Source organism: Prionailurus bengalensis, chromosome D3, assembly GCF_016509475.1.
Source record: "Prionailurus bengalensis isolate Pbe53 chromosome D3, Fcat_Pben_1.1_paternal_pri, whole genome shotgun sequence".
Classification (NCBI taxonomy): Eukaryota; Metazoa; Chordata; class Mammalia; order Carnivora; family Felidae; genus Prionailurus; species Prionailurus bengalensis.
In genome coordinates, this window is record NC_057356.1 from 37,872,874 (window position 1) to 37,895,760 (window position 22,887).

The 22,887-nt window shown below is 36.8% G+C and overlaps 1 protein-coding gene across 2 annotated transcripts in view; it reads left to right on the forward strand.

Moving 5' to 3' along the window:
- The window catches only part of L3MBTL4 (L3MBTL histone methyl-lysine binding protein 4), a 450,084-nt gene that overhangs the window by 192,809 nt on the left and 234,388 nt on the right, over window positions 1-22,887 (forward strand). For both annotated transcript variants that reach the window (XM_043558331.1, XM_043558332.1), the window contains 2 exons: window positions 18,105-18,190; window positions 20,269-20,379. In XM_043558331.1, the coding sequence (XP_043414266.1) occupies window positions 18,105-18,190; window positions 20,269-20,379 (197 nt within the window). The remainder of the gene's footprint in view (window positions 1-18,104; window positions 18,191-20,268; window positions 20,380-22,887) is intronic.

Consider the following 22,887-nt stretch of genomic DNA (forward strand, 5'->3'; position numbering starts at 1 on the left):
AGCATTTGATAAATACTTCCAGATTACCCTCCATAAAGTTTCTTCCTTCCAACAACATTAGAAAATTCAGACATGAAAAAGAAAAAAATGGAACAAGACCCCAGATCTCTCAAAATACAGGCACCTGTTTTCTATGAATATTGTATTAGCAAGGACTGTATTGTTTTGTTCATAATTTATCCACAAGTTCTGGTACATAAAAATAGGCAATTTGTGTGTGTTTTAAATCACACTTAAAAATATTTTAAGTAAAGTAACTCATATATAGATTGAATTAGTGATCAGAAAACTCCCAACAAAGAAAAAAGCCTTGGACTTGATGGCTTCACTGGTGAATTCTACCAAACATTTAAAGAATAACTAATGCCACCACTTCTCAGACTTTTCCAAAAAATTGAAGAGGAGAGAACCCTTCCTAACTCATTTTATGGACCCAGTACTACCCTGTTACTACAGTCAGGAAAAGTCACTATAAGAAAAGAAAACTGTAGACCAGTATCCCTTATGAACACTGATGGAAAAATCCTCAACAAAACACTAGGAAACTGAATCACATTGAAAGGATTATATGCCATGACCAAGTGGAATTTATTTCTGGAATGCAAGGATGATTCAATATGAAAATTAATCAGTGCAGTACACCAAATTAACAAAATGAAAGACAAAAACCAACATAATCATCTCGAGTGATGAAAATCTTATAACAAGATTCAACACCCTTTCATGAAACAAAACAAACAAGCACAAACATTCAACAGTTTAGAAACAGAAGGAAACAAATTCAATGTAATAAAAGCTATATATGAAAAACCCACAGGAAGCATCATACTCAGTAGTGAAACACTGAAAGCTTATCTTCTAAGATCAGGAAAAAGCAAGGATGACTAATTTTGTCACTTCTTTCCAACATAGTACTGAAAATCCTAGCCAGATTAATTAAGCAAGAAAAAGTAATAAAAGGCATCTGAATTGGAAGCAAAGAAGTAAAATTATCTCTGTTCACAGATGATATGATTTTATATGTAGAAAACCTTAAAGATTACACATACACACACCCCTTAGAACTAATAAATGAATTCAGCAAAGTAACAGGATACAAAATCAAGACTCAAAAATCAGTTGTGTTTCTGTGCACTAATTATGAACAATCTGGAAAGTATATTGAAAAAACAATTACATTTACAATGGCATCAAGAAGAATAAAATGCTTAGGAATTAACCAAGGAGGTAAAAGACTTGTACAATGAAAAGTACAAAACGTTGCTGAAAGAAATTGAAGAAGAGCTAAATAAGTGGAAAGACATCCCTTGTTTAAAGATTGGAAAACTTAATATTGTTAAGATATCTATTACCCAAGGTGACCCTCTCAAAGTCCCAAAGATGTTTTTTGAAGAAACAGAAAAATCTGTCCTAAGGCTTATGTGAAATATGAAGGGACTCTGAGTATCTAAAAGAGTCTTGAAAAGGAACAGAGTTGGAAGACTTGCCATTTATTTCAACATGTTACGTATATGTATACATGTTACAAAGCTACAGTAATTCAAACAGTGTGATAATGGCTTAAATGTAGACATACAGACCATTGGAACAGAGACCCCAAAATAAACCCTAACATATAAGGTCAAATGATTTTCAGCAAGGGTGCCAGGACTATTCAAAGGAGAAAGAATAGTCTCTTCCATAAATATTGCTGGGAAAGTTGTTTAACCACATGCAAAACAATGAAGCTGAACCCCTACCTCACTTTATATACAAAAACCAAATAAAAATGGATCAATGGCCTAAATGTAAGGGCTAAAACTATAGAGTCTTAACAGATAAGGCAAAAGCTTCACAACATTGGGTTTAGCCGTCATTTCTTGTATATGACACCAAAGGCCCAGACAAAAAAAGAAAAAAATGGACAAATTGGACCTTGTGAAAATTAAAAACTCCTGTGTATCAAAGCATGCTATCAACAGAGTGAAAAGCAAAACTCATGATAGGACAAATATTTGCAAATCATATATCTTATAAGGTATTATTATCCAGAATATATGGAGAACTCCTATATGGGTTCTCCATATCTTCCCATTTGGAGAAACCCAAATGGGAAAAGGACTTGATTAGACATTTCTCTAAAGAAGATACATGAATGGTCAGTAAGGACATGAAAAGATGCACATCATCACTAATCATTAGGGAAGTGCAAATTAAAACTACAATGAAATACCACCTCGTATCCACTAGGGTGTCTACTATTAAAAAAACAAAAAAACAAAATAAGAAGTGTTGGCAAGGATGTTTGGAAATTGGAGCCCTTGATCATTGTTGGTGGGAGTGTAAAATGGTATAGTTGCTTTGGAAAATAGTATGATAGTTCCTCAAAAAATTAAAAACATAATTACTGTGTGGTCTAGTATTTCCACTTCTTGGTATACGCCCAGAAGATTTGAATCCAAGGTCTCAAAGAGACAGTTGCACACCTAGTTCATAGCAGCATTATTTACAATTAGCCAAAGCATGGAAGCAACCCAAGTGTCCATGAACAGATGAATGGATAAGGAAAATGTGGTCTATGAACACAATGGAGTGTTAGTAAGCCTTACAAAGGAAGGAAATTCTGACATATGGCACAACATGCCTGAACCTTGAGGACATTATGCTAAGTGAAGTAAATTAATCACAAAAGACAAATACTGCATGATTCTACTTATGTGAGATCCTTAGAGTAGTCAAAATCAGAGAGAAAAAAAAATATGGTTGCCAGGGGTTATGGGGAGAGTGGACAGGGAGTCGTCGTTTAATGGATACAGGGTTTTAGCTCCACCAGATGAAAGGAGATCTGGAGATGGATGATGGTGATAGATGTACAGCAATATGAATGTACTCAGTATCACTGAACTGTACACTTAAAAATGATTAAGTTGGTATATTTTGTGTGTATTTTACCACAATAAGAATTTCGAAAAGAATTCCCACGTGTAGTTATATTACAAGTCCTATAAATTTTGTTTAATGTTTATTTTTATTTTTGAGAGAGACAGAGACAGAATGCGAGTGGATTAGGGGCAGAGAGAGAGGGAGACACAGAAGCAGAAGCAGGCTCCAGGCTCTGAGCTGTCAGCAGAGTCCAACGCGGGGCTCAAACTCATGAACTGTGAGATCATGATCTGAGCCGAAGTCGGACGCTCAAACGACTGAGCCATCCAGGTGCCCCTACAAGTCCTAGGCAAGACTAATGAAAACCAGCATTCTTCTCCCTGTCCCAGAATTTTCTGTGAAGGGGTGTATCTGTCACTTGACGTTTACTTCCCTCTTCCTCAAGAATGTGTTTTTTGCTTCCTACCTCTATATTTTTCAGTTTTAGATACTGTCTCTTGTACTCAAGCACTTTACATTTAACATATTTCTTTGTATGATTGGATTTAATGTTACTAGTGGCTTTCTATTTATGTTTTTGGTCCTTTTTTTCTCCTTTAAAAAGTTTGTACTGAGAATTATTTAATGCTTCCGTTTTATCTTTGCTACTGGATTTTTATTTTTTTAAGTTTATTTATTTATTTTGAGAGACAGCGTGAATGGGAGAGGGGCAGAGAGAGAGGGAGAGAGGGAATTCCAGGCAGGTTCCTTGCTGTCAGTGTGGAGTCCGATGTGGGGCTTGATCTCACAAACTGTGAGATCATGACCTGAGCCGAAATCAAGAGTCAGACACTCAATTGACCAAACCCCCCAGGTGCCCCTGCTATTGGATTTTTAATTTACCTCTTTAAAAATATTTCTCAGTTCTTACAGGATTTGCAATGTACCTATTAAACTCATCACAGTGTACTATACCACTTTTATAATATAAGAGCCTAATAGTGAGTGGTTTACTTTCATTTCTTTCTCCCATTATTTCTCATCATTTCTTTATTTACAGATGACTTTTTGTTCTGATAAAAAAAAGCAAGGAATTTAAGAAGTGAAAACAGTGTGACCTCTATATATCTTCTGTACCTTATAAATGCTGTTCACTATTTCCAGTGCTCATTTCCATCTGACAGCATACTCCTTCTCCCCAAAGAACTTTCTTTTAAATTGAGATATAATTTATATATAACATTATATTACATTCAAGTGTACAAGATAATGATTCAGTATTTGCATGCACATACAGCAAAATGATTACAATGACAAATCTAGTTAACATCTAGCACTGCACATAGTTAGGAAGTTTTTTCCCTGGTACTGAGAACTTTTAAGATCTACTGTCATAGCAACTTTCAAGTATACAATATAGTGTAGTGTTAACTACACTTGTCATGCAGTGCCTTATATCTTCATAAGTTATGTATTTTATAACTGAAACTTTATACTTTTCAACTCCTTGTCCCTTTTTGCCAATCACCCACCTCCTGCCTCTGGTAACCACCTATCTGTTCTCTTTGTGAGCTTGTTTTTCTTTGCTTGTCTGTATTTGTTTGTTGTTAGATTCCACATGTATGTGAAATAATATTATATTGGTACTCTCTGTTGACTTATTTCACTTAGCATGTAATTCCTTCAAGGCTCATCTATGTTATTGCAAATGACAGCATTTCCCTTTTTTATGACTGAATAAGAGTCCATTTTGTGACTGAATAATGGCCCATTTTCTTTATCCATTCATCCGTTTCTGGACACCTGGGTAGCTTCTGTGCCTTGGCCACTGTAAATAATGCTACAGTGAGGATTTTTGTTTCTCATTTAAAGTTAGTGTTTTTGTTTCTTTCAGATGAATACCTAGAAGTGGAATTTCTGGCTCATATGGTAATTCTAGTTTTCATTTTTTGAGGAAATGCCATACTGTTTTTCATTGTGGCTTCACCAATTTACATTCCTACCAATAGTGCACAAGGATTCCCTTTTCTCCACATCCTCCTTAACACTTGTTATTTTTTGTCCTTTTGATAATAGCCATTCTCACAGGTGTCAGGTGGTGTCTTCTTGTGGTTGTGATTTGCGTTTTCCTGATGATTAGTGATGTTGAGCATTTTTTTCATGTATTTGTGGGCCATTTGTATGTCTTTCTTTGCAAAAATGTCTGTTCAGGTCCTCTGTTATTTTTTAATTGGATTGTTTGTTTTTCTTATATGAGTTTTCTATATATTTTGGGTATTAACACCTCATCAGATACATGACTTGCAAATAGTTTCTCTCACTTAGTAGGTTGTTTTCTCATACTGTTGATGGCTTCCTTTGCTGTGCAAAAGCTTTTTAGCTTGATCCAGTTCCACTTGTTTATTTTTGCTTTTGTGTCAAATCCAAAAATTCATTGTGAGGACCAAGATCAAGGAGATTACTGCCTACCTCTTCTTTTAGGACTTTTATGTTTCAGGTCTTTTGTTCAAGTCTGTAATTAATTTTGAGTTAGTGTTTGTGTATGTTGGAAAATAGTGGTCCAGCTTTATTCTGCATGTGGCTATGTGATTTTCTCAACATTTATTGCGGAGACTGTCCTTTCCTCATTGTGTACTCTTGCCTACTTTGTTGTAAATTAATTTACCATATATGCATGGATTTATTTCTGCCTCTCTGTTCTGCTCCATTGGTCCCTGTGTTTTATTTAGTTCTTATTAAAAAAATTAAGTGTTTATTTATTTTTGAGAGAGAGAAAGCATGAGCTGGGGAGGGGCAGAGAGAGAGGGGGACAGAGGATCTCAAGCAGGCTCTGCGCTGACAGCAGCAAGCCTGGTGTGGGGCTTGCACTCATGAACTGTAAGATGATAACCTGAGCCAAAGTCTGAAGCTCCACCAACTGAGCCACCCAGGTAATCACATCCCTATGTTTTAATGCCAATGCCTTACTGTTTTAATTACAATACTTTTGTAATGTAATTTGAAATCAGGAAGTATGATGCTGCCATCTTTGTTCTTTTTCCCAAGATTCCTTCATTCAGAGTGTTTTGTGGGTCCAAACAAATTTTAGGACTGTTTGTTCTATTTCTGTGAAAAATGCCATTCTAATTTTTAGGGATTGCATTAAATTTGTAGATTGATTTGGGTAATATGGACATTTTAACAGTATTAATTCTTCCAGTCCATGAGCACAGAATAGCTTTCCATTTATTTGTGTCTTCTTTAATTTCTTTCATGAAAGTCTTCTAGTTTTCAGAGTACAGGCCTTTTACCTCTTTAGTTAAACTTATTCTTAATGTATTTTATTCTTTTTAAAGCAATTGTAAATGGAATTGTTTTCTTAATTTCTATTTCTAGTAGTTCATTATTAGTGTATAGAAATACAACAGATTTTTGTGTATTAATTTTGTATCCTGCAACTTTACCAAATTTGTTGATTTATTCTAACAAGTTTCTTTTTATGGTAGAGTCTTAGGATTATCTATATATAAAATATCATGTTATATGCAAATGGTTACAGGTTTGCTTTTTTCCTTTCCAGTTTGGAGACCTTTTATTTCTTACTCTTGCCTAATTGTTTTGACTAGGACTTCCATTATGTTGAATAAAAGTGACAATAGTGGTCATCCTTGCCTTGTTCATGATCTTAGAGGAAAAGTTTTCAGCTTTTCACTGTGTGTGATGTTGGCTGTGGGATTGTCATATATGGCTTTTATTGTGTTGAGGTATGTCCCTCTATACCCACACCGTTGACAGTTTTTATCATAAATGAATGATGTGGATGTTGAATGGATAAATGGATGTTGAATTTTGTCAAATGCTTTTTCTGCATCTATTGAGATGATGGTATGATTTTAATCCTTTGTTTTGTTAATGTGATGTATCACATTAATTGATCCCTAGAATAAATCCCATTTCATCACCATGTATGATTTCTTTTAATATATTGTGGAATTCAGTTTGCTAATATTTTGTTCAGGATTTTTGCATCTAAGTTTGTCAGAGATATTGGCATGTATTATTTTTTCTTACAGCATCCTTGTCTGGTTTTGGTTTCAGGGTAATGCTGGCCTCATAAGGGATTTTGGAAGTGTTCCTTCCTCTTCTATCTTTTGGGAGGGCTTGAGAAAGACTGGTATTAATTCTTTAAGTGTTTGGTGCTTTTCACCAGTGAAGCCATCACAGGTTTTTGATTACTGATTCAATCTCCTTACTAGTAACTGGTCTGTTCAGATTTTCTATTTCTTCATGATTTGGTTTTGATAGGTTGTAGGTTTTTAGGAATTTATTCATGTCTTCTAATTTGCCCAACTTGTTGGTGCATAACTGGTCATAGTAGTTTTTTATGATCCTGTGTGTTTCTGTGGTATTGGCTGTGGCATTTATTTCATTTCTGTCATGTTCCTTCTTGCTAAAGAACTTCCTTTAAAATTTCTTCTAGCACAGGTTTGTTGGAAATGCATCATCTCAGCTGTTGTTTGACTGAAAAAGTCTTTATTTTGCCTTAATATTTTAAATATATTTTTGCTGGGTATAGAATTGTGAGTCGATGGATCTTTCCCCCTGCATTTCATTAAATATGTCACTTCCTTGTCTTTTGGCTGGTATAGTTTTTGTTTGTAAGTCTACTCTGATTCTTTACCTATGTTCTCCTGAATGTGATTTTTATCATCCTTCTGGTTACCCCTTAAGTTTTTATCTTCAGTGCTCTGAAAGGGAGCTCTTGCTAGTCTTCTGTCTCACTCCTAGTCTTTCCTCTGAGCACTTGGTAAGACTCATTAAAACCACCTTGTGAATGAGTATGGGGACACTCCTCTTATGTCTGGGGTCAGCTATTCCAGACTGCCATGCTAGCTCCCACTTGACTTTTAAGAATTTATTAAAATGTTCGCTGATTTCTTTTTACTTACTTGGGTGTGATTACCTTTTCCTCTAGTTCTCTGCCACAGGTTAAATATTTTGAATTTCTCAGCTGTCTCTAGAGGAACTTGTGCCCCCTTATATTTCCATTACTTTGTTTCCTTGGAACTTCAGCTCTTTGATGGACTCCCGGAAGTCTATGATTTTTCAGATTATCTGACTGTTTCTCATTGTTAGGGAGTGGGTAACAGTCTTTTTGGCTTTCTACATTCTACATTGAAATGGAATTCTCCTTTATTTTCCAATAACAATATTTTATGAGTCTTCTTTTAGCTCTCTAAGGATATGAATTAAGGGTTCATTTAGTTTTAATTAATTAATTACTTTTGAGAGAGAGAGAGAGAGAGAGAGAGAGAGAGAGGGAGGGAGGGAGAGAGGGAGAGGCAGAGACAGAGGGAGAGAGGGAATCCCAAGCAGGTTCTACATTGTCAGTGCAGAGCTTGATGTGGGGCTTGATCTCACAAACCATGAAATCACGACCTGAGCTGAAATCAAGAGTTTGACACTTAACTGACTGAGCTACCCAGGCACCCCAAGGTTCATTTATTTTTTAAACTTGTTGGTTTAAATCTTCTGTTCCCTATATTGTCTCTTTTCTCAAATTTACGTTTTTACGTTAATTGTTTTTGTTTTTGTATCCAGGTATTGGGTTCTTCAAATCTCTAGTGAATCTCAGTTTCCTTTCATCTTTAAGAATAAGGTCCTGAGAAGCAGAATAAAATCTCTGGGTGCCCTGATGGAGCTTGTGAAATTGTAAACATCCCTGTGGGGTGCTGAGATGTTAACCAGGGTGTTTTAGTTGGATATTGGGTACCTCAGAATGTCACAACGAGGACTTTTGGGTTGGTTCCCATAGGAAAGGCTCCTCTTCCTCCTTCTGACTGGGGTGTGTGTTATGGCAGGGTTGTAGGAGTTGTTGAGAGCTGAGGCAAAGGGCTGCCCGCAGTTTGAGATTCAGGTACTGCAAATGGCCATTCTTCTATGAGTGGGCTGCATCACTGCATAAGATCCCAAAGTCTGTTCCTTCTCTGTTTCAACCTGTCCAGAGACTAAACCCTCCAGCCTTTAGCCTTAATGTGGTAGGGATAGTTGCCTAGTTGTGTGGGGTCAGGTAGGTGACCTGGTGTGTCTAACTGTTTCTATTAGGACTTCAAAACAGTCATCTGTTGTTAGCACCACACTCTGCCTTCAGAAGGATCTGATGCCTACAGCTACTGAAGCTTTCCAGGGTCCTATAACATAAATTAACCTGCTTCTTTAACAGATTTGTTTTAGCTTTCTCAGTATGTGAAGCCAATTTTCACTCATTTATTTCCTTTTCACGCTTCCAGGGGTTTTGTTTCCATTTCTCATCTGCTTTTGGCTTTTTTTTTGTTTTTCACTTGTTCTCATTGTGGTTTTATATCCTTGTACTGGTACTATTTTTATTTTTAATTTTTTTTATAAACTACATTTTATTTATCCTGTTTTTTAAAATTGTTTTTTTACTTTTGAGAAAGACAGCACGAGTGGGAGAAGGGCAGAGAGAAAGGGGTATGGAGGATCTGAAGCGGCTACTGTGCTGACAGCAGTGAGCCCGATTTGGGGCTCGAACTCACGAACTGTGAGATCATGACCTGAGCTGAAGTTGGATGCTCAACTGACTGAGCCGCCCAGATGCCCCAATTTATCCTGTTTTTTTAAAAGCATTGTATTTCTTTTTCTACTCAGGTTAGTTACCCCTCTCAAGGAAGTAGCAAGTGGTGCTAATCCCTCCATATTAATTACTATGAGCTAACTAGCATAACAAATGACTCCAACATTTTAGTACCTTAACACATTAAGAATTGATTTCTTGTTCTTCTCACAGTACAGTTATGGTTAGTTCTGCCCCATGCAGTTATTCCGGAACTGGGGCTCCTCCAGGTCTTTCGGACTCTTTCAGGAAAGCCTGAAAATGGGAAAAGAACTGGTGTTTGTTTGCACATGAGATGGTTTTAGGGGCCAAACTTGGAAGTGGCTTATTACATCATTTCTACCCAAATGCATGGGCCAGAACGCAGTTACATAGCTACATTTAACAGCATGGGAGTCCAGGAAATGTATTTTCTCAAGAGGAGAATGAAAATGATTGAACTATTAGCCATCCTATGCTATATATGTTTTACTAATTCCAATATGATTGCAAATACATGCACACATACACACTCATACATCCATATATTTGTGAACCCATATCCTTTTCAAATAATTGCTTGTGCAAATAAATGGAATTATATTATATACATATTTGTCCATTATCTTTTTATCTTGCTCAGCTGTTTCATGGCAAATCTCTTTCAATTAATTTGGTATAGTTCTGATTCTTTATAAAGGCTACATAGTATTCCATAATGTGTTGTATCAAAATTAATTCAGAATTTTCTCTGTTGATAAGTATTCATTTAAAAATGCCTTTATTGATATTTTGGTGGCATTTAGAAGGAACAGAGCTAAATGTATATGCTCATTTCTGCATTTTTAAATTGGGAGTCTAGTATTCAGACTGGTTGTGAATGTATGTTAAATGCAAGATTATTTCCAGAAATAAAGCTATAATAATTCATATTTTGAGAGGTGATGAAGTGTGGTTTATAACAGCAATTGATTTCTGTAGACTCTCTAGAATTATCAGTTTGCTGGATATACTTAGCAAATATTCTAAATGTCTGAGGAGCACATAGAAATATTTTAGCAAATTATATTTTGATACCAAATAACTACTTAACATCATAATTTCTTTGGCAAGCTAAAATTACATTAGCAAAATTTATAGCATAAATAAATCTTGTATTTAATTGCAACATGAACTATTGACTTTTTTTAGTTACACACAGAATTACTATATTTAAATGGCATTTTGGTATTTTCCAAATATAGATTCTGTTGACATAAGGAAGGTAAGAAGAGTTCAGAGAAAAATGTAAATTATTAATTAATTAATTGAATAGATATTAAGTACCTGCTAAGCATGAGGCCCAGCTAGGAGCTAAAGATGTAGCAAAGACCAATATAGGCATAACATGTAAGGATTATTAGTCATAGAATATTACTCAGTGGAGTATTGTGTAGTTAGTGAAATTGAGAGAAAAATAGAAGCAAAACAACCAGTATGTTCTCCATAATGTTAGCTATTGAGAGAGACAGACAGACAGAGACAGAGAGAGAGGGGGAGACAGAGGGACAGAGAGAAATAGAGGCAATTACCCCATCTTGAGTGCCTGCCATTTACCAAACACTGGGTTGGATTAGGTACCGTGGGAGCCATGGTCCTTTTGGAGACAGTTCCGCTGGGAGCTCATCCAGTGTAGCACAGATTGGCTGTTTTCTGAAAGTGATTTCACTAGTTAGAACAGAGACTCTGTTTCCTTAGTCTATTCCTAATACACTTCATCTCAGCCATACTTTCAGCAAAACAATCAATCATGAAATGAGCTCCTCGATAAGTACTTGAGTACTTCTAGTTCATTGTGTAGATTGAAAGTTCTGTGTATGCTTTATGGTCTGGTGATTAAGGAACAAATCTGACATACTCTTAAAAATATTAGGGAGCATAACTGTATTCTTTGGTCAGAAAGGATATTTTACCCCTGATTGTGATGAGCTGAATATGAGTCCAAGACTTCTGGCATCGAAAGTACCATAACTGTGAGGTTAGTTTCAACATATTTTTTGAAAACAAAATCGAGTGAACCTGAATTAGGCTCAACAATGATTGAGATAACTGATTGTTCTCATGTCTTGCATTTCTTTTGTCTTGTACTAAATAGTGTAGTGCTGTCTAACATGGGATATTTAGTGATTCCTTGATGTTAAGATCGTTTTCATAAAGAGCCCCTCGATGTGTGCAGAACCTCGTGAGTGGAGTGGCAGCACACAGTCATTGGGGACTGCCTGCAGTCTCTACCATCCAGAGGCCTGGATGAGTTACTGCTCTGCCTTGTCAGAGCTTCTTGAAACAGAGAAGTAAATAGGTAACGCCTGGGGGGCATTCTTAGAAAATCCACTCTCTTGAAATGATGGCAAAGCCAGTCAGTCAGGGCTTCAGCAGTACTAGTTGCATGGCCCTCATTCTTCTATCGATGCTTCTTCTCGGCCTTAGTGCCTGGCAGCATACAGAGTACTCACCAAGCCTCAAAGCAACTTTTCACAAGTTTTGTTTTCTGTAATTGCAGATCGGGAGACCAGGGTTCTAGCTTTGGCTTGGCTATTAGTTGTCTTGCCTTAGATGAGTCACTTAAAATGCCAGGTCTCACTTTCCTTATCAGTACAACAAAGAGTTAGATGAAGTGCCCTGGTAAGTCCATCTAGCACGCGTGTTTATGATCAATATTCTCTGTGTTCTGATTGAACCTTCTCAGTAAGCCTCTTAGCACATCATTATTAAGCTGGACTATTGTCCATTACCTAAAAACTGTTTGTCCTGGGACGCCTATGAGTTTTGGTTCCTGGACTGGCCACTGATGTAATTATGGTTGTCATGCTTCTCTAGGTTGCATGGGACACGCTAATCAGACCAGAATTCCAGGACTTCAAGGGCTTATACTATTTATTAACTACCCTTCTTTAGACTGTCCCAGTGGCAAAATTATGTTTCTATTTAGGCTATTGTTCCAGGTGGTAAATTAATGGAGGACGTTGTTATAAGAAGAGTCTGTAACTTGGGGCGCCTGGGTGGCTCAGTCGGTTGAGCGTCCGACTTCGGCTCAGGTCATGATCTCGCGGTCCATGAGTTCGAGCCCCGCGTCGGGCTCTGGGCTGATGGCTCAGAGCCTGGAGCCTGTTTCCGATTCTGTGTCTCCCTCTCTCTCTGCCCCTCCCCCGTTCATGCCTGTCTCTCTCTGTCTCTCTCTGTCTCAAAAATAAATAAACGTTAAAAAAAATTATAAAAAAAAAGAAGAGTCTGTAACTAATATGCCACATAAGTAGGCCTTTCTTACATGGAACAAACAGTTGAGGATTACATTCACCTTATACAGAGGCCACAAGTCAGATGGCCTTCCCTTGGTACTGTGCAGTCTATAGTGCTATTTGGAACCTTAGCCAGAATTAGTACAGGAGCATCAGCTCGTTCTAATGATACCTCTGAATACTGCCAACACCAACAGGCAAACAACTTTATATCAGTGTTCCATTCATTATATTGAGGCTAGACCAGTACAATTTTGGCTCACATATCTGGCATTCTTGGCCACCACAATATCAAATGCAAACTTAAATACATTTCATTCAGCAGATATTTGCCAAATACTTAATAAGGGATAACTACTGATCACTACATACTAGGCTGTGTTCTGGAGAAAGTCCCAGAGAAAATGGGACTAAAGTGAACAAATTCCTGTCGTTAGGCAGTTATGATCTTATAGAGCAAGAGAAACAACAAATATATAAATATTAATTTAATAAGATAATTGGTGGTAAGTGCTATGGAGAAAAGTAAGGCAGGTCATGAGGTTAGGAGGGGCACATGTATTTGGTGAGAGGGTTCTGTATACTTAGGGAGTTCAGGGAAGGACATTTGAGCAACAACTTAAAGGAGGTGAGGTAGGGAGTGTGGAAGGTACATGGGGAAAACTTCTCTGTAAAGGAACAGCAAGTTTGAGACCTTGAGGGAGAAGAAGTCAGCTGTGTCCTAGTTGGAGCAGGAGCAGAGTGAAGGGAGATGAGGTTGGAGTGGTAATGGGTCCCTGGTGGGTAGGGGCCTGTAGATCACTGTAAGGAATTGCTGTTCCGGAATGGTATAAGTAGTCCTTGGAATGATATATTTCAGTATATTTTCACTTGCATTTAACTTGGTTTCACGTTAAGTTTCTCTGTTTTTGCACCGTCCCATATTTGTATCCCTTTTTTCTTGACTCTCAGTTTTTTCAACTCAAAGCACTGGAATTGACCTTCATCTAAGTGGCTTTTTCACACAGATCTTTCTCTGTCACCCTCTTGGGATAGCACATTTTGTCGTATCCCAGATAGTCCCACTGTTTCTCCTAGGACAGTTCTCAGCCTTTGGAGAGGCTCCTCTCCCATGAGGGTGCAAGCTCTTCCCCTCCATTGCACTTCCTCCCTCTGTCCTCTCTGGCTGTCATCTGTGTGCCTTCTAGTTATTTGCTGACGTTAATTAAAGATATTTGTCACCTGGGTCTTCCTCTTCTCCAGGAAAGTGCCAGTACCATGGGGAGATCCAGGGGCTGCCTGGCAGGAGCCTTGCTATGCTTGATCCCAATAGCTGACACGTTTCCTTTGTTTGGTTCAGCCACCTGTGCCCACAGCCACAACTTGAACCTCATCTTGCCTCAGCGTTTGCCCATCTCTGATGGTTTAATCTCTCAATAGAGTGGAATGAGGTGGGACGTGAATAAATACATTTATACCAACAGCCTGCCTCCAATCTAGCAATGTTCCCACCCTTGCCATACGACACCTTGGCCTCCAGGGGGAGCTCATACTCCCAGTCCTGAGGCCTTGGACCACCTTGGATCATGGAGCTCTGGGTTATAATACTAGGGGGAAGCAGTGGTTGAATACGTGGGTAATGGAGTCAGACATAATTGTTCCAAACCCATTTCTTCCACTTCTACGTGTATAGCACTGGGAAAGCTGCTCAAGTTCCCTGAGCCTCACCTATAAAATGAGCAGCATATGTGAGGAATGAACGACTTAGTGTAAATGGAGTACTCCGAAGAGTGGTTACTAATAAACTGAAACTAGTTATATATTGCTTTCTTTGAGACAAGTGAAGATGCTGAAGGCTATTGTTCCATGGGGTGGTCTCATATGTTTCTTGAAACAAGAAATAATTTCAGCTTCTGAAAAGCTTCTGTCATATTGCCACACAGCTGTGTCAGTGGACCTGGCTCTTGCCCCTTCCTCTGTTGCCCTGATTCTGCCCCCTGCCATACCCCCCAAAGGTAGGAGGACTCAGGGTGGGGCTAGGAGGAAGACAGTGGGAGTATGTGGCTTTTGCAGGCCTCCCTAGGCAATGAGACATTCTTCTTCCTTGGACTCATTGAACAGGGAATATATATACACACAGTACATACATAGCTCATTTCTGGAGAGTGTCACAGAGGCAGTACTGCTTCAGAAACACTGAAAAACAGTCACAGTCTTTTATTCTCACTTATTGATCATGAAAAAAGATGATTTCTTTCATAGCAGCATGCAAGATTTCTTTATGGGACTGGAGCAGCACTAATTGCTTCCTCCCTCAGCCTCTGCACATTCATTCCTCAGCCCACCACGCACTGCTTTCTTTAGTCACCATTCCCCAGAATCTGCTGCTTAGGCCCCTGGTGAGAGACCTGGAGCCAGGGAGGAGGGGACCCCGGTGCTGACATGGCACGATATGAGCATAATCAGAACCCACACGGAAATGTGGAAATCCAAAATACAAGGAATGAGTTTGGACAGTCGTTAAAAATATGAGCTACAGGGGCACCTGGGTGGCTCAGTCGGTTAAGCATCTGACTTCAGCTCAGATCATGATCTCATGGTTCATGGGTTTGAGCCCCGCGTTGGGCTTTGTGCTGACAGCTTGGAGCCTGGAGTCGGCTTCAGATTCTGTGTCTCCCTCTCTCTCTGCCCCTCACCTGCTCGTGCTCTGTCTCTCTCTCTCTCTCTCTCTCTCAAAAATAAAATAAACATTAAAAAGTATATGAGCTACAAAAGCAGCAGAAATAATTCCTGAAACAGAAGGTATGTAACATAGCTCATATATAGACAGGGACAAAAAGCAAAGGAAACCCTAAGAGAGTGTTTAAAAAAAAAACAACTCCAGCCTAAAACATGTGTACGGAAGTTAGATAAAGCAAATGAGTTATGAAAGTAAATGCAAATGGATTTCAAAATCCATTTAGAAGATGTTTAAAATAGATATAACTGAGACAAAATAATTTAAAAGTAAAAAGGATGGGCAAAATTTTATTAAGAAAACAAACAGAAAATACAAGATGGCATACAATTTAATTTTTAGTGACAAAGAAGAATTTGATGTAAAAGCAATCAAGGTGTCTAAGGGAAATTTTTTTTCAATGTTAAATAAAAAGCACAATCAGTAGCGAAAATTACATGTGCTTTTCTGTGATAAATAATGTAACATCAAAATATAAAGCAAACTACCCCATGATCCAGCAGTTTTACTCCTGGATGCATTCCAAAAGAAGTGTATATTTGTGATGATCAACAAGGATATACTAGAATGTCTGTAGCAGCACTTTCCATAATAGCCCCCGAAATCGAGACTGTCCAAAGGACCATCATCAGTAAAATGGATAAATAAATTGTGAAATCCTCACCCAATAGACTGCTACAAAGCAGTGATAACAGATTTTCTGCATGCAGCTGTCTACATGAACCTGACAGAGTGCTGAGCAAAAGCTGACCACTGCAAATGAGTACATGCTGTATGATTCCATTTATACAAAGGAAAAAATGGAACAGGCAGAGCTAATCTTAGAGGTTAGAAACTAGGATGAGAGTTTCCCTTTGCGGAGAGGGGGCAGTGACTGGAAGGGTGTAGAATGGGGAGGGGCTGTCCTGGGTCCTGGTGGTACAGCTATGCTAATTTTGTGAACAGTTTTTCAGGCTGTTTGCTTCATTGGCATATTTTTCTTAAAATATTCTTTATTTTAGTAAAGAGTTTAAATATGAAGAAAAAATTATCACAGATACACTAGAAAACTGTATGAAAAAGTATTTTAGAAATTTTAGCTTATTCCTTCAGGTTTTTTGCTTAAAAAAATAAATCAGATTTTTTAATAATAATAGCTACTTACATTCAATTGAGGCATTCTAATATGCCTCAAAACATGTGTGTATGTGTATTATATACTTAAACAAAAATTTCAACTGTTGATCCTATAGTATGCCAAAAAGAAAGCCTAGATATCATGTGACATTCTGAAACTACCATGTGGTAAAGTAGATATTATTATGAATATTTTAAATAACTATAAAAATTAATGATCTGAGATATCTCTTAAATAATTATTTGGCCAGTGACTAAATGAAGGGGACACTTACAGATTGTAATTATAATTGTTTTTGAAAAATAAAAGTGAGATACACAAATATTTCATAAAAGTTTATCCAGATGTCTAAAGCTGTATTCAGGGGGAACAGTAGTAATTTCATCGTTTTAAATGCTTCTGTTATTTAAAAAAATGAAAATAAATCAATTATCCTTATAGTTCGATTTGATGAGTAAAAACAAACCTAAGGGAAATATGAGTAAAGAAGTAATAAGAGTAAAAGCAGCAAATGAAATAATTAGAAAAGAGAAAAAACAAGAAAGCTGATGAATAAATCTAGGTGCTTATTCCTTTAAAGGAAAAAGAAAATGACACAATAATATAGACCTCAGCAAATGTAATTAGGAATAAAATAACACAAATATAAAGAGAAATGAGAAACCCAGTTAGAAATATATACATCTATGTATATATATGTGTGTGTGTGTGTGTGTGTATATATATATATGTGTGTGTGTGTGTATGTATATATATATGTATGTATACACACACATACACACACACACACACACACACACACACACACACACACACACATATATATATATATATATAGAGAGAGAGAGAGAGAGAGAGAGAGAGAGAGAACCAGAGGAAGGGACGTGATAGTGAGCACAAGTAGGGGAGGGGGAGAGGGAGAGGAGGAGAGAATCTCAAGCAATCTCTACACTCAGTGCAGAGTTCCACGTGGGGCTTGATCCCTTGACTCTGGGATCATGACCTGAGCCCAAATCAAGAGTTGGATGCTCAACCGGCTGAGCCACCCAGGTGCCCCCAGTTAGAATTTTTTTAAACATACAGTGCTTTGTACCATGTTATACCAATATATAAGTTGCAATTATAAATGGCAAACCTGGGAAATTGCAATTACAGAGATGTAATTAAGAGAACAAAACCCTAATAGATGCAGAAGTATTGGAGAAATTGGAAAGATTTTCAGTTTATGGTCTGAGGTCAGATAGGGATTGTGAGTGTTTTTTCAAACTTTCTAAAGAGGCCTTTTGGGTGTAACCAGGCTCTGCCAAATACCCACCATTTGACCTTGGCCAACCTGTTTAACCTTGTTGAGTGAATGAATGAACCTATATATGAGTGCTTGCTTGCCTTAGTGGGGATGAAACAGCCCATTCAGAGGTTAAAATAGACTTAGGTAATGTATGTGAGGTTCTTAGCATAGGGGCTGTTAAATAGTGAGCAGTTCACAGAAGGTCAAATGTCTTATAGTACATGGGAATCAAAATATTAGTGAGTAATTTTTTGATATGTATATGTATTTTTCAGGTTATCCTGATCCAGAAAATTTTTCCTGGACAGAATATCTGGAAGCTACTCAAACTAATGCTGTTCCTGCCAAAGTTTTTAAAATGGTGAGTTGTATACTCTCTAATACACTCTCAACTTGAAATGGTGTACATGTTAACTTAATTTGGCAGTTCAAATTATTCTAGTTTTTTATTTTTAAATGCAAGTGTTATTTTCATAACCACTTTGCCTGGTTTTCAGGTAAAACTACAAAGGAGGTGACTCATTTACTATTGTTCCTCTACACAAAAGTAATGATGGTTTCCCTTCTTATAAAGCACCGTAGCCCACCCTAGTACAGTTGAAAGCCCCTCATCAACCCCTAATAATGGCAGAGTCCTTCATTTCTGCTTCTTAGTCCACATGGCGGGAACTCTGAACTTTCACAGTCTTGGGAACTGTTTGAATGCCAACGATGCCATAATAAAATAGGTGAACTGTATGTAGTGGGTGTGTGTTACAGGTTTATCCATTTTGAGGGAAACATTGCTTTTAGCATTTAGAATACCAGTTTTTAAAGTTCAAATTTGTACTTATACCTTTATTCCAGGGTTGAACCAAGCATAAATTATTGGGGAAAAGACAGTGCACTGATAGTACAGTTAGAGATATTTATGTTGTAAAGTGGTTTTCAGATTGTTCCCTTTCAACTTAATTGTGTGCTCCAGGCTTCCTGATTCATCTTTAGTCAGAATTTTATATAGCGAGCTTCTACATATGATTTCATTTATAGAAAGTTTTCTAGGGATCAAAAGGGATTTTAAACAAAATGCTATTTCGTTTTTTTAAATAAATCTATTATAATAGACTGGATTTGGAAAATGAATTTAATCAAATTAAGAAAGCCAGAAGTCCTGGAGTGCTAGAAAGGACTTCAGGAATTGAAAAAATTCGATAAGCAAAGTACCAGCTGCTGGTAGTTAAGCTCTTTCTCTTTTGCTTTCTGTCAAAACTCATTTTATTTTTCCAAGAAGAAAATTACAAGAAAATAAAATTATGATTTCGTTAAAAAGGCAACTTCCAGGCTCTGACATGGAGTTATCATGGATTCATCTCAAGCTGTGTATCTTTGGCATCTGCAATATGAAACTATTACCTTTGTTATCAGGACAGTGACCTTGGGGAGAACAGAAAGATTTTCAAGCATCAAAGACCTACTTGTAGTCAGTATATTCCATTTAGTAGACATAATAATGCATTTTAGAAGAAAATATACTTCCACAAAAGCAGGAGAGAAGCAAACCAGATATTGGAGAAAGATTTAACTGTTTATTATGTATTATGAGGGTTTCCTATTGCCATTTCTAGACTTACAAAATTCAGTACAGTTTCATTTTCAATAAAGTCAATTGAATATTTTATGTGTAATAGCTTTCAGAGTGACTTTTTACCAACCTATGAACACTGCTGGAGTTGTCTTTTGACTTTGATTTTTTGTATTTAAATTTCATTGGTGTCAATGATTTGGTAAGTCCCAGTGTGCTTTTTCCCACCCCATTTTCTTTAGGATTTCCTAAGTGTCCTCGTTATAGACTCCTGGTTCCTAGGATTTTTGGAGGAAGCTTAAATTAAAACAGTTTTTAACATGCTTATGTTACAGATAAGTAACAAAGCACAGGTTATAGCTTTAAATTACATTGTGGTTTGATTCTAAAATAGTTTTAACTGTCAAGAGTGATGCAGCTTTTATCTATTTTAAAATTTAGATTTATAAAGGATTATGTTTATGTTTTTCTAATTATTTAGTACATAATTTTGTCTTCTGAGTCATACTCTACAAAACTGGACAGTGAGAGTGGTCAACAGTTTTTTGATTTATAAAGTTAATTTCAGAAAAAATTAATCAAATAGATAAATTGTTAATAAATTAGAACCTATTTTGAATCTTGTGATTGTTAATGAATATATGATTTAATCTGTCTTTTTAGCTATCTTGAAAATGACCAAAAAATTCTTTCTCCTCTCACAGGTTTTTATGAAACTGGATAAAATAATATGCACGAAGTGCTACGTGTCCTTAAAACTAAATTCCAGTCGTGTTCAAGGTCTAAATGCAAAGTCAGATCAATTGCACTTTAGAACACATGCGATGTGGCATCTGAGCAGTGGGATTTTGCTGACTATGGCTCTCTTGATGTTTCAGCGGCCACCCCACGGTTTTCTGCCCAGCATGAGGCTTGAAGCGGTGGACAGACGGAACCCCAGGCTAATTCGCGTGGCTACAGTCATCGATGTGGATGAGCAGCGGTTAAAGGTAGGAACTTGCCAGAAGTGCCCTGCTGTTGTGGCTCCAATTTCTTGGCTCCATTGGAGGAGAAAGCTTCCACTGATTTCGTTCCTAGTCCCAGTTCCTGGATACAGAGATTTCCAGCTGGCTGGTACCTGACGCGGAATCTGTAGATTAGACACACAACTGATTTTGAGTGGGATTCTAACATATTCACGTTGGGATTTGCTGTTTAGACTTTCTGTGTTCGTTCTTTCTTTCTTTCTTTCTTTCTTTCTTTCTTTCTTTCTTTCTTTCTTTCTTTCTTTTGTTCTTTCTGTCTTTCTTTGTCTCTCTGTCTTTCTTTTGTTCTTTCTCTCTCTTTCTTTCTTTCTTTTTTTAGCTGCCTTTTGTCACTATTATCAGCTATTTCTTTGAAATAGTCATTAAACACCTCAACAAGAACAATTAAGTCTTTGTTTTCTACTGTTCTTTGTTAGAGCAAAGAAAAATGAATAAAAGGACTTTAGTCACTGTAGCTAAAACAAAAAGTTAAATTTTGATATAAATATTTGATGAACAGATTTCTCTACTGTTCTTATTGTGAAATCTACTTTTTAAAAGCACACATCATCAAAACTAAATTTTCTTAGAAGCTTTTCATTTTTTTGTACAGAGCTGAAAGTTGTGGTATTCAATAATTATATAACATATGACAGTTCAAAAGTTATTTTCCACCCAAACACAGTTTATTTCATAATAATAAAAAGATTCAAGTCAACTACTTTGAAAATAGGCACTATCAAGAAAGATGCTTTTATGTGTGATGTACAGTTATAATTTAAAATAAATCTTATGTGCTATATGCTGAATAATTTATCTCATAAAGAATAATCAGTACATATATTTTAGTAAAATTTAGAGATGAGTATTTGGCCATAGATTATCAAGAATTGGCAGTGTTTTATTCTTCTGACAAATGGAAACAACTATGCTGAATGCTGTTCAGAACTAATACATTATAGGTATTTTCTCTTACATATATTGTTATTAATATTTTATTTTAAATTGAATTTTAAGCATATTGCTGAAATTATTATTTGTGGCTCTTTATTGCTTACTCTTACAGCACTGACTCTGGGAATAACTTTTGGATATCGTAATTACTTTATAAATTCACGAATATTTTGTTATTGAAAATGAACCTCAGGTTTTTTTCTCTGAATTCTCTTTTAACTTTTATTATACAATTATTGCATTTATAGGAAAAACTCAATAGTACATAAAATCTTATTTAGAATTCTAAGTGACAGATTGCTTTCTTGTGATTCATAAGCTATGTATCGTGGTATCCAGTTGAATGTGTTTGCCAGCTTATTTATGTGATCATATTGGGCTAACACATTACCTTGAAATATTTGAAAAACTTTAGTTCCTAAATTGAATTTAGTGTACTTCTTATTTACTATCTCAACATTGATCCTTTTAAATCTCTGAGAATTTAGCTGGTCCTTCCAAAGAAATATTTCATGTATCTTCTCCTTATTCTTTCTCTTCCATGGTAATTGCTTTGTCTTTTACTATAAGGAAAGAGTTGAAAAATCCCTCGTTTCTCTGACAGGATTAGAACCTTAAGTGTTACCTCTGTGGTTGTGAGTGCAATGGAAATCCCGTTAGGATTTTAGGACTAAATTAAGATGTGTTTATGCTGCTGACATTCTCTACCCTGTGAAATGGTGCTTTATAAAATGTGAAATGAATTGCTTCCACATACCATTCAATCTGTCAGAATGTTATCAGTCCTGGAATGGACATTAATGTCTTAGGGCTTATAGACTACTTTTGACCTCACCAACAGCCTCTGCCCTCTTATAGCCCATTCCTGTGATGGAACCTCCATTTTGCCGTGGACTCTCCATGCTGCATCCACCCCCAGTCCTGCAGTTCGGTATATCCTTGTCCTGTCCCATGAGGTACAGGGAGAAAGATTGTGGGCTGGCAGTTTTCTGAATAGACACAAATTATAGAAAAGATTCAGAAGTGTGGCTTAAAATTCCATTCATCAGTGTTCCCAGGGAGAAAAAGGCATTGAAAATGAGTCTCAAGTGTTTTCCTCTGAATTCTTGTTTAAGGAAATTGAAGGCAGTGGATGGGACTGTCTCTGCAGTAGAGAACACAGTTGACACTTCCCTGATCTCCTGTTTGTCCAGCACCATTTGTTTATTAATATGCTGACCATATTCTTCTGTAATTTTCTCTTTTATTTATTAAAAAAAATGTTTTTTGTAATTTTCTCTTTTAACATCTAACTTTCCAAGTTTGTTTTTATCACTGACACTGGCACATAATAGGTGCTTAATAAACGTGTGAATGAATGAGTGAAAGAACAGATGGCACTGCATATATTCTGGCATCCTGTTATTTGAGTAATTGTGTGAAACAAAAAATACTCTTCTCTTTCCTAACTCCTGTCCTGATTACTCACTCTTCCATTGGAAATCCAGTTCAACATAATGTACGAAAGTGACATAGGATAAATGGATCTGGGTTTGAATG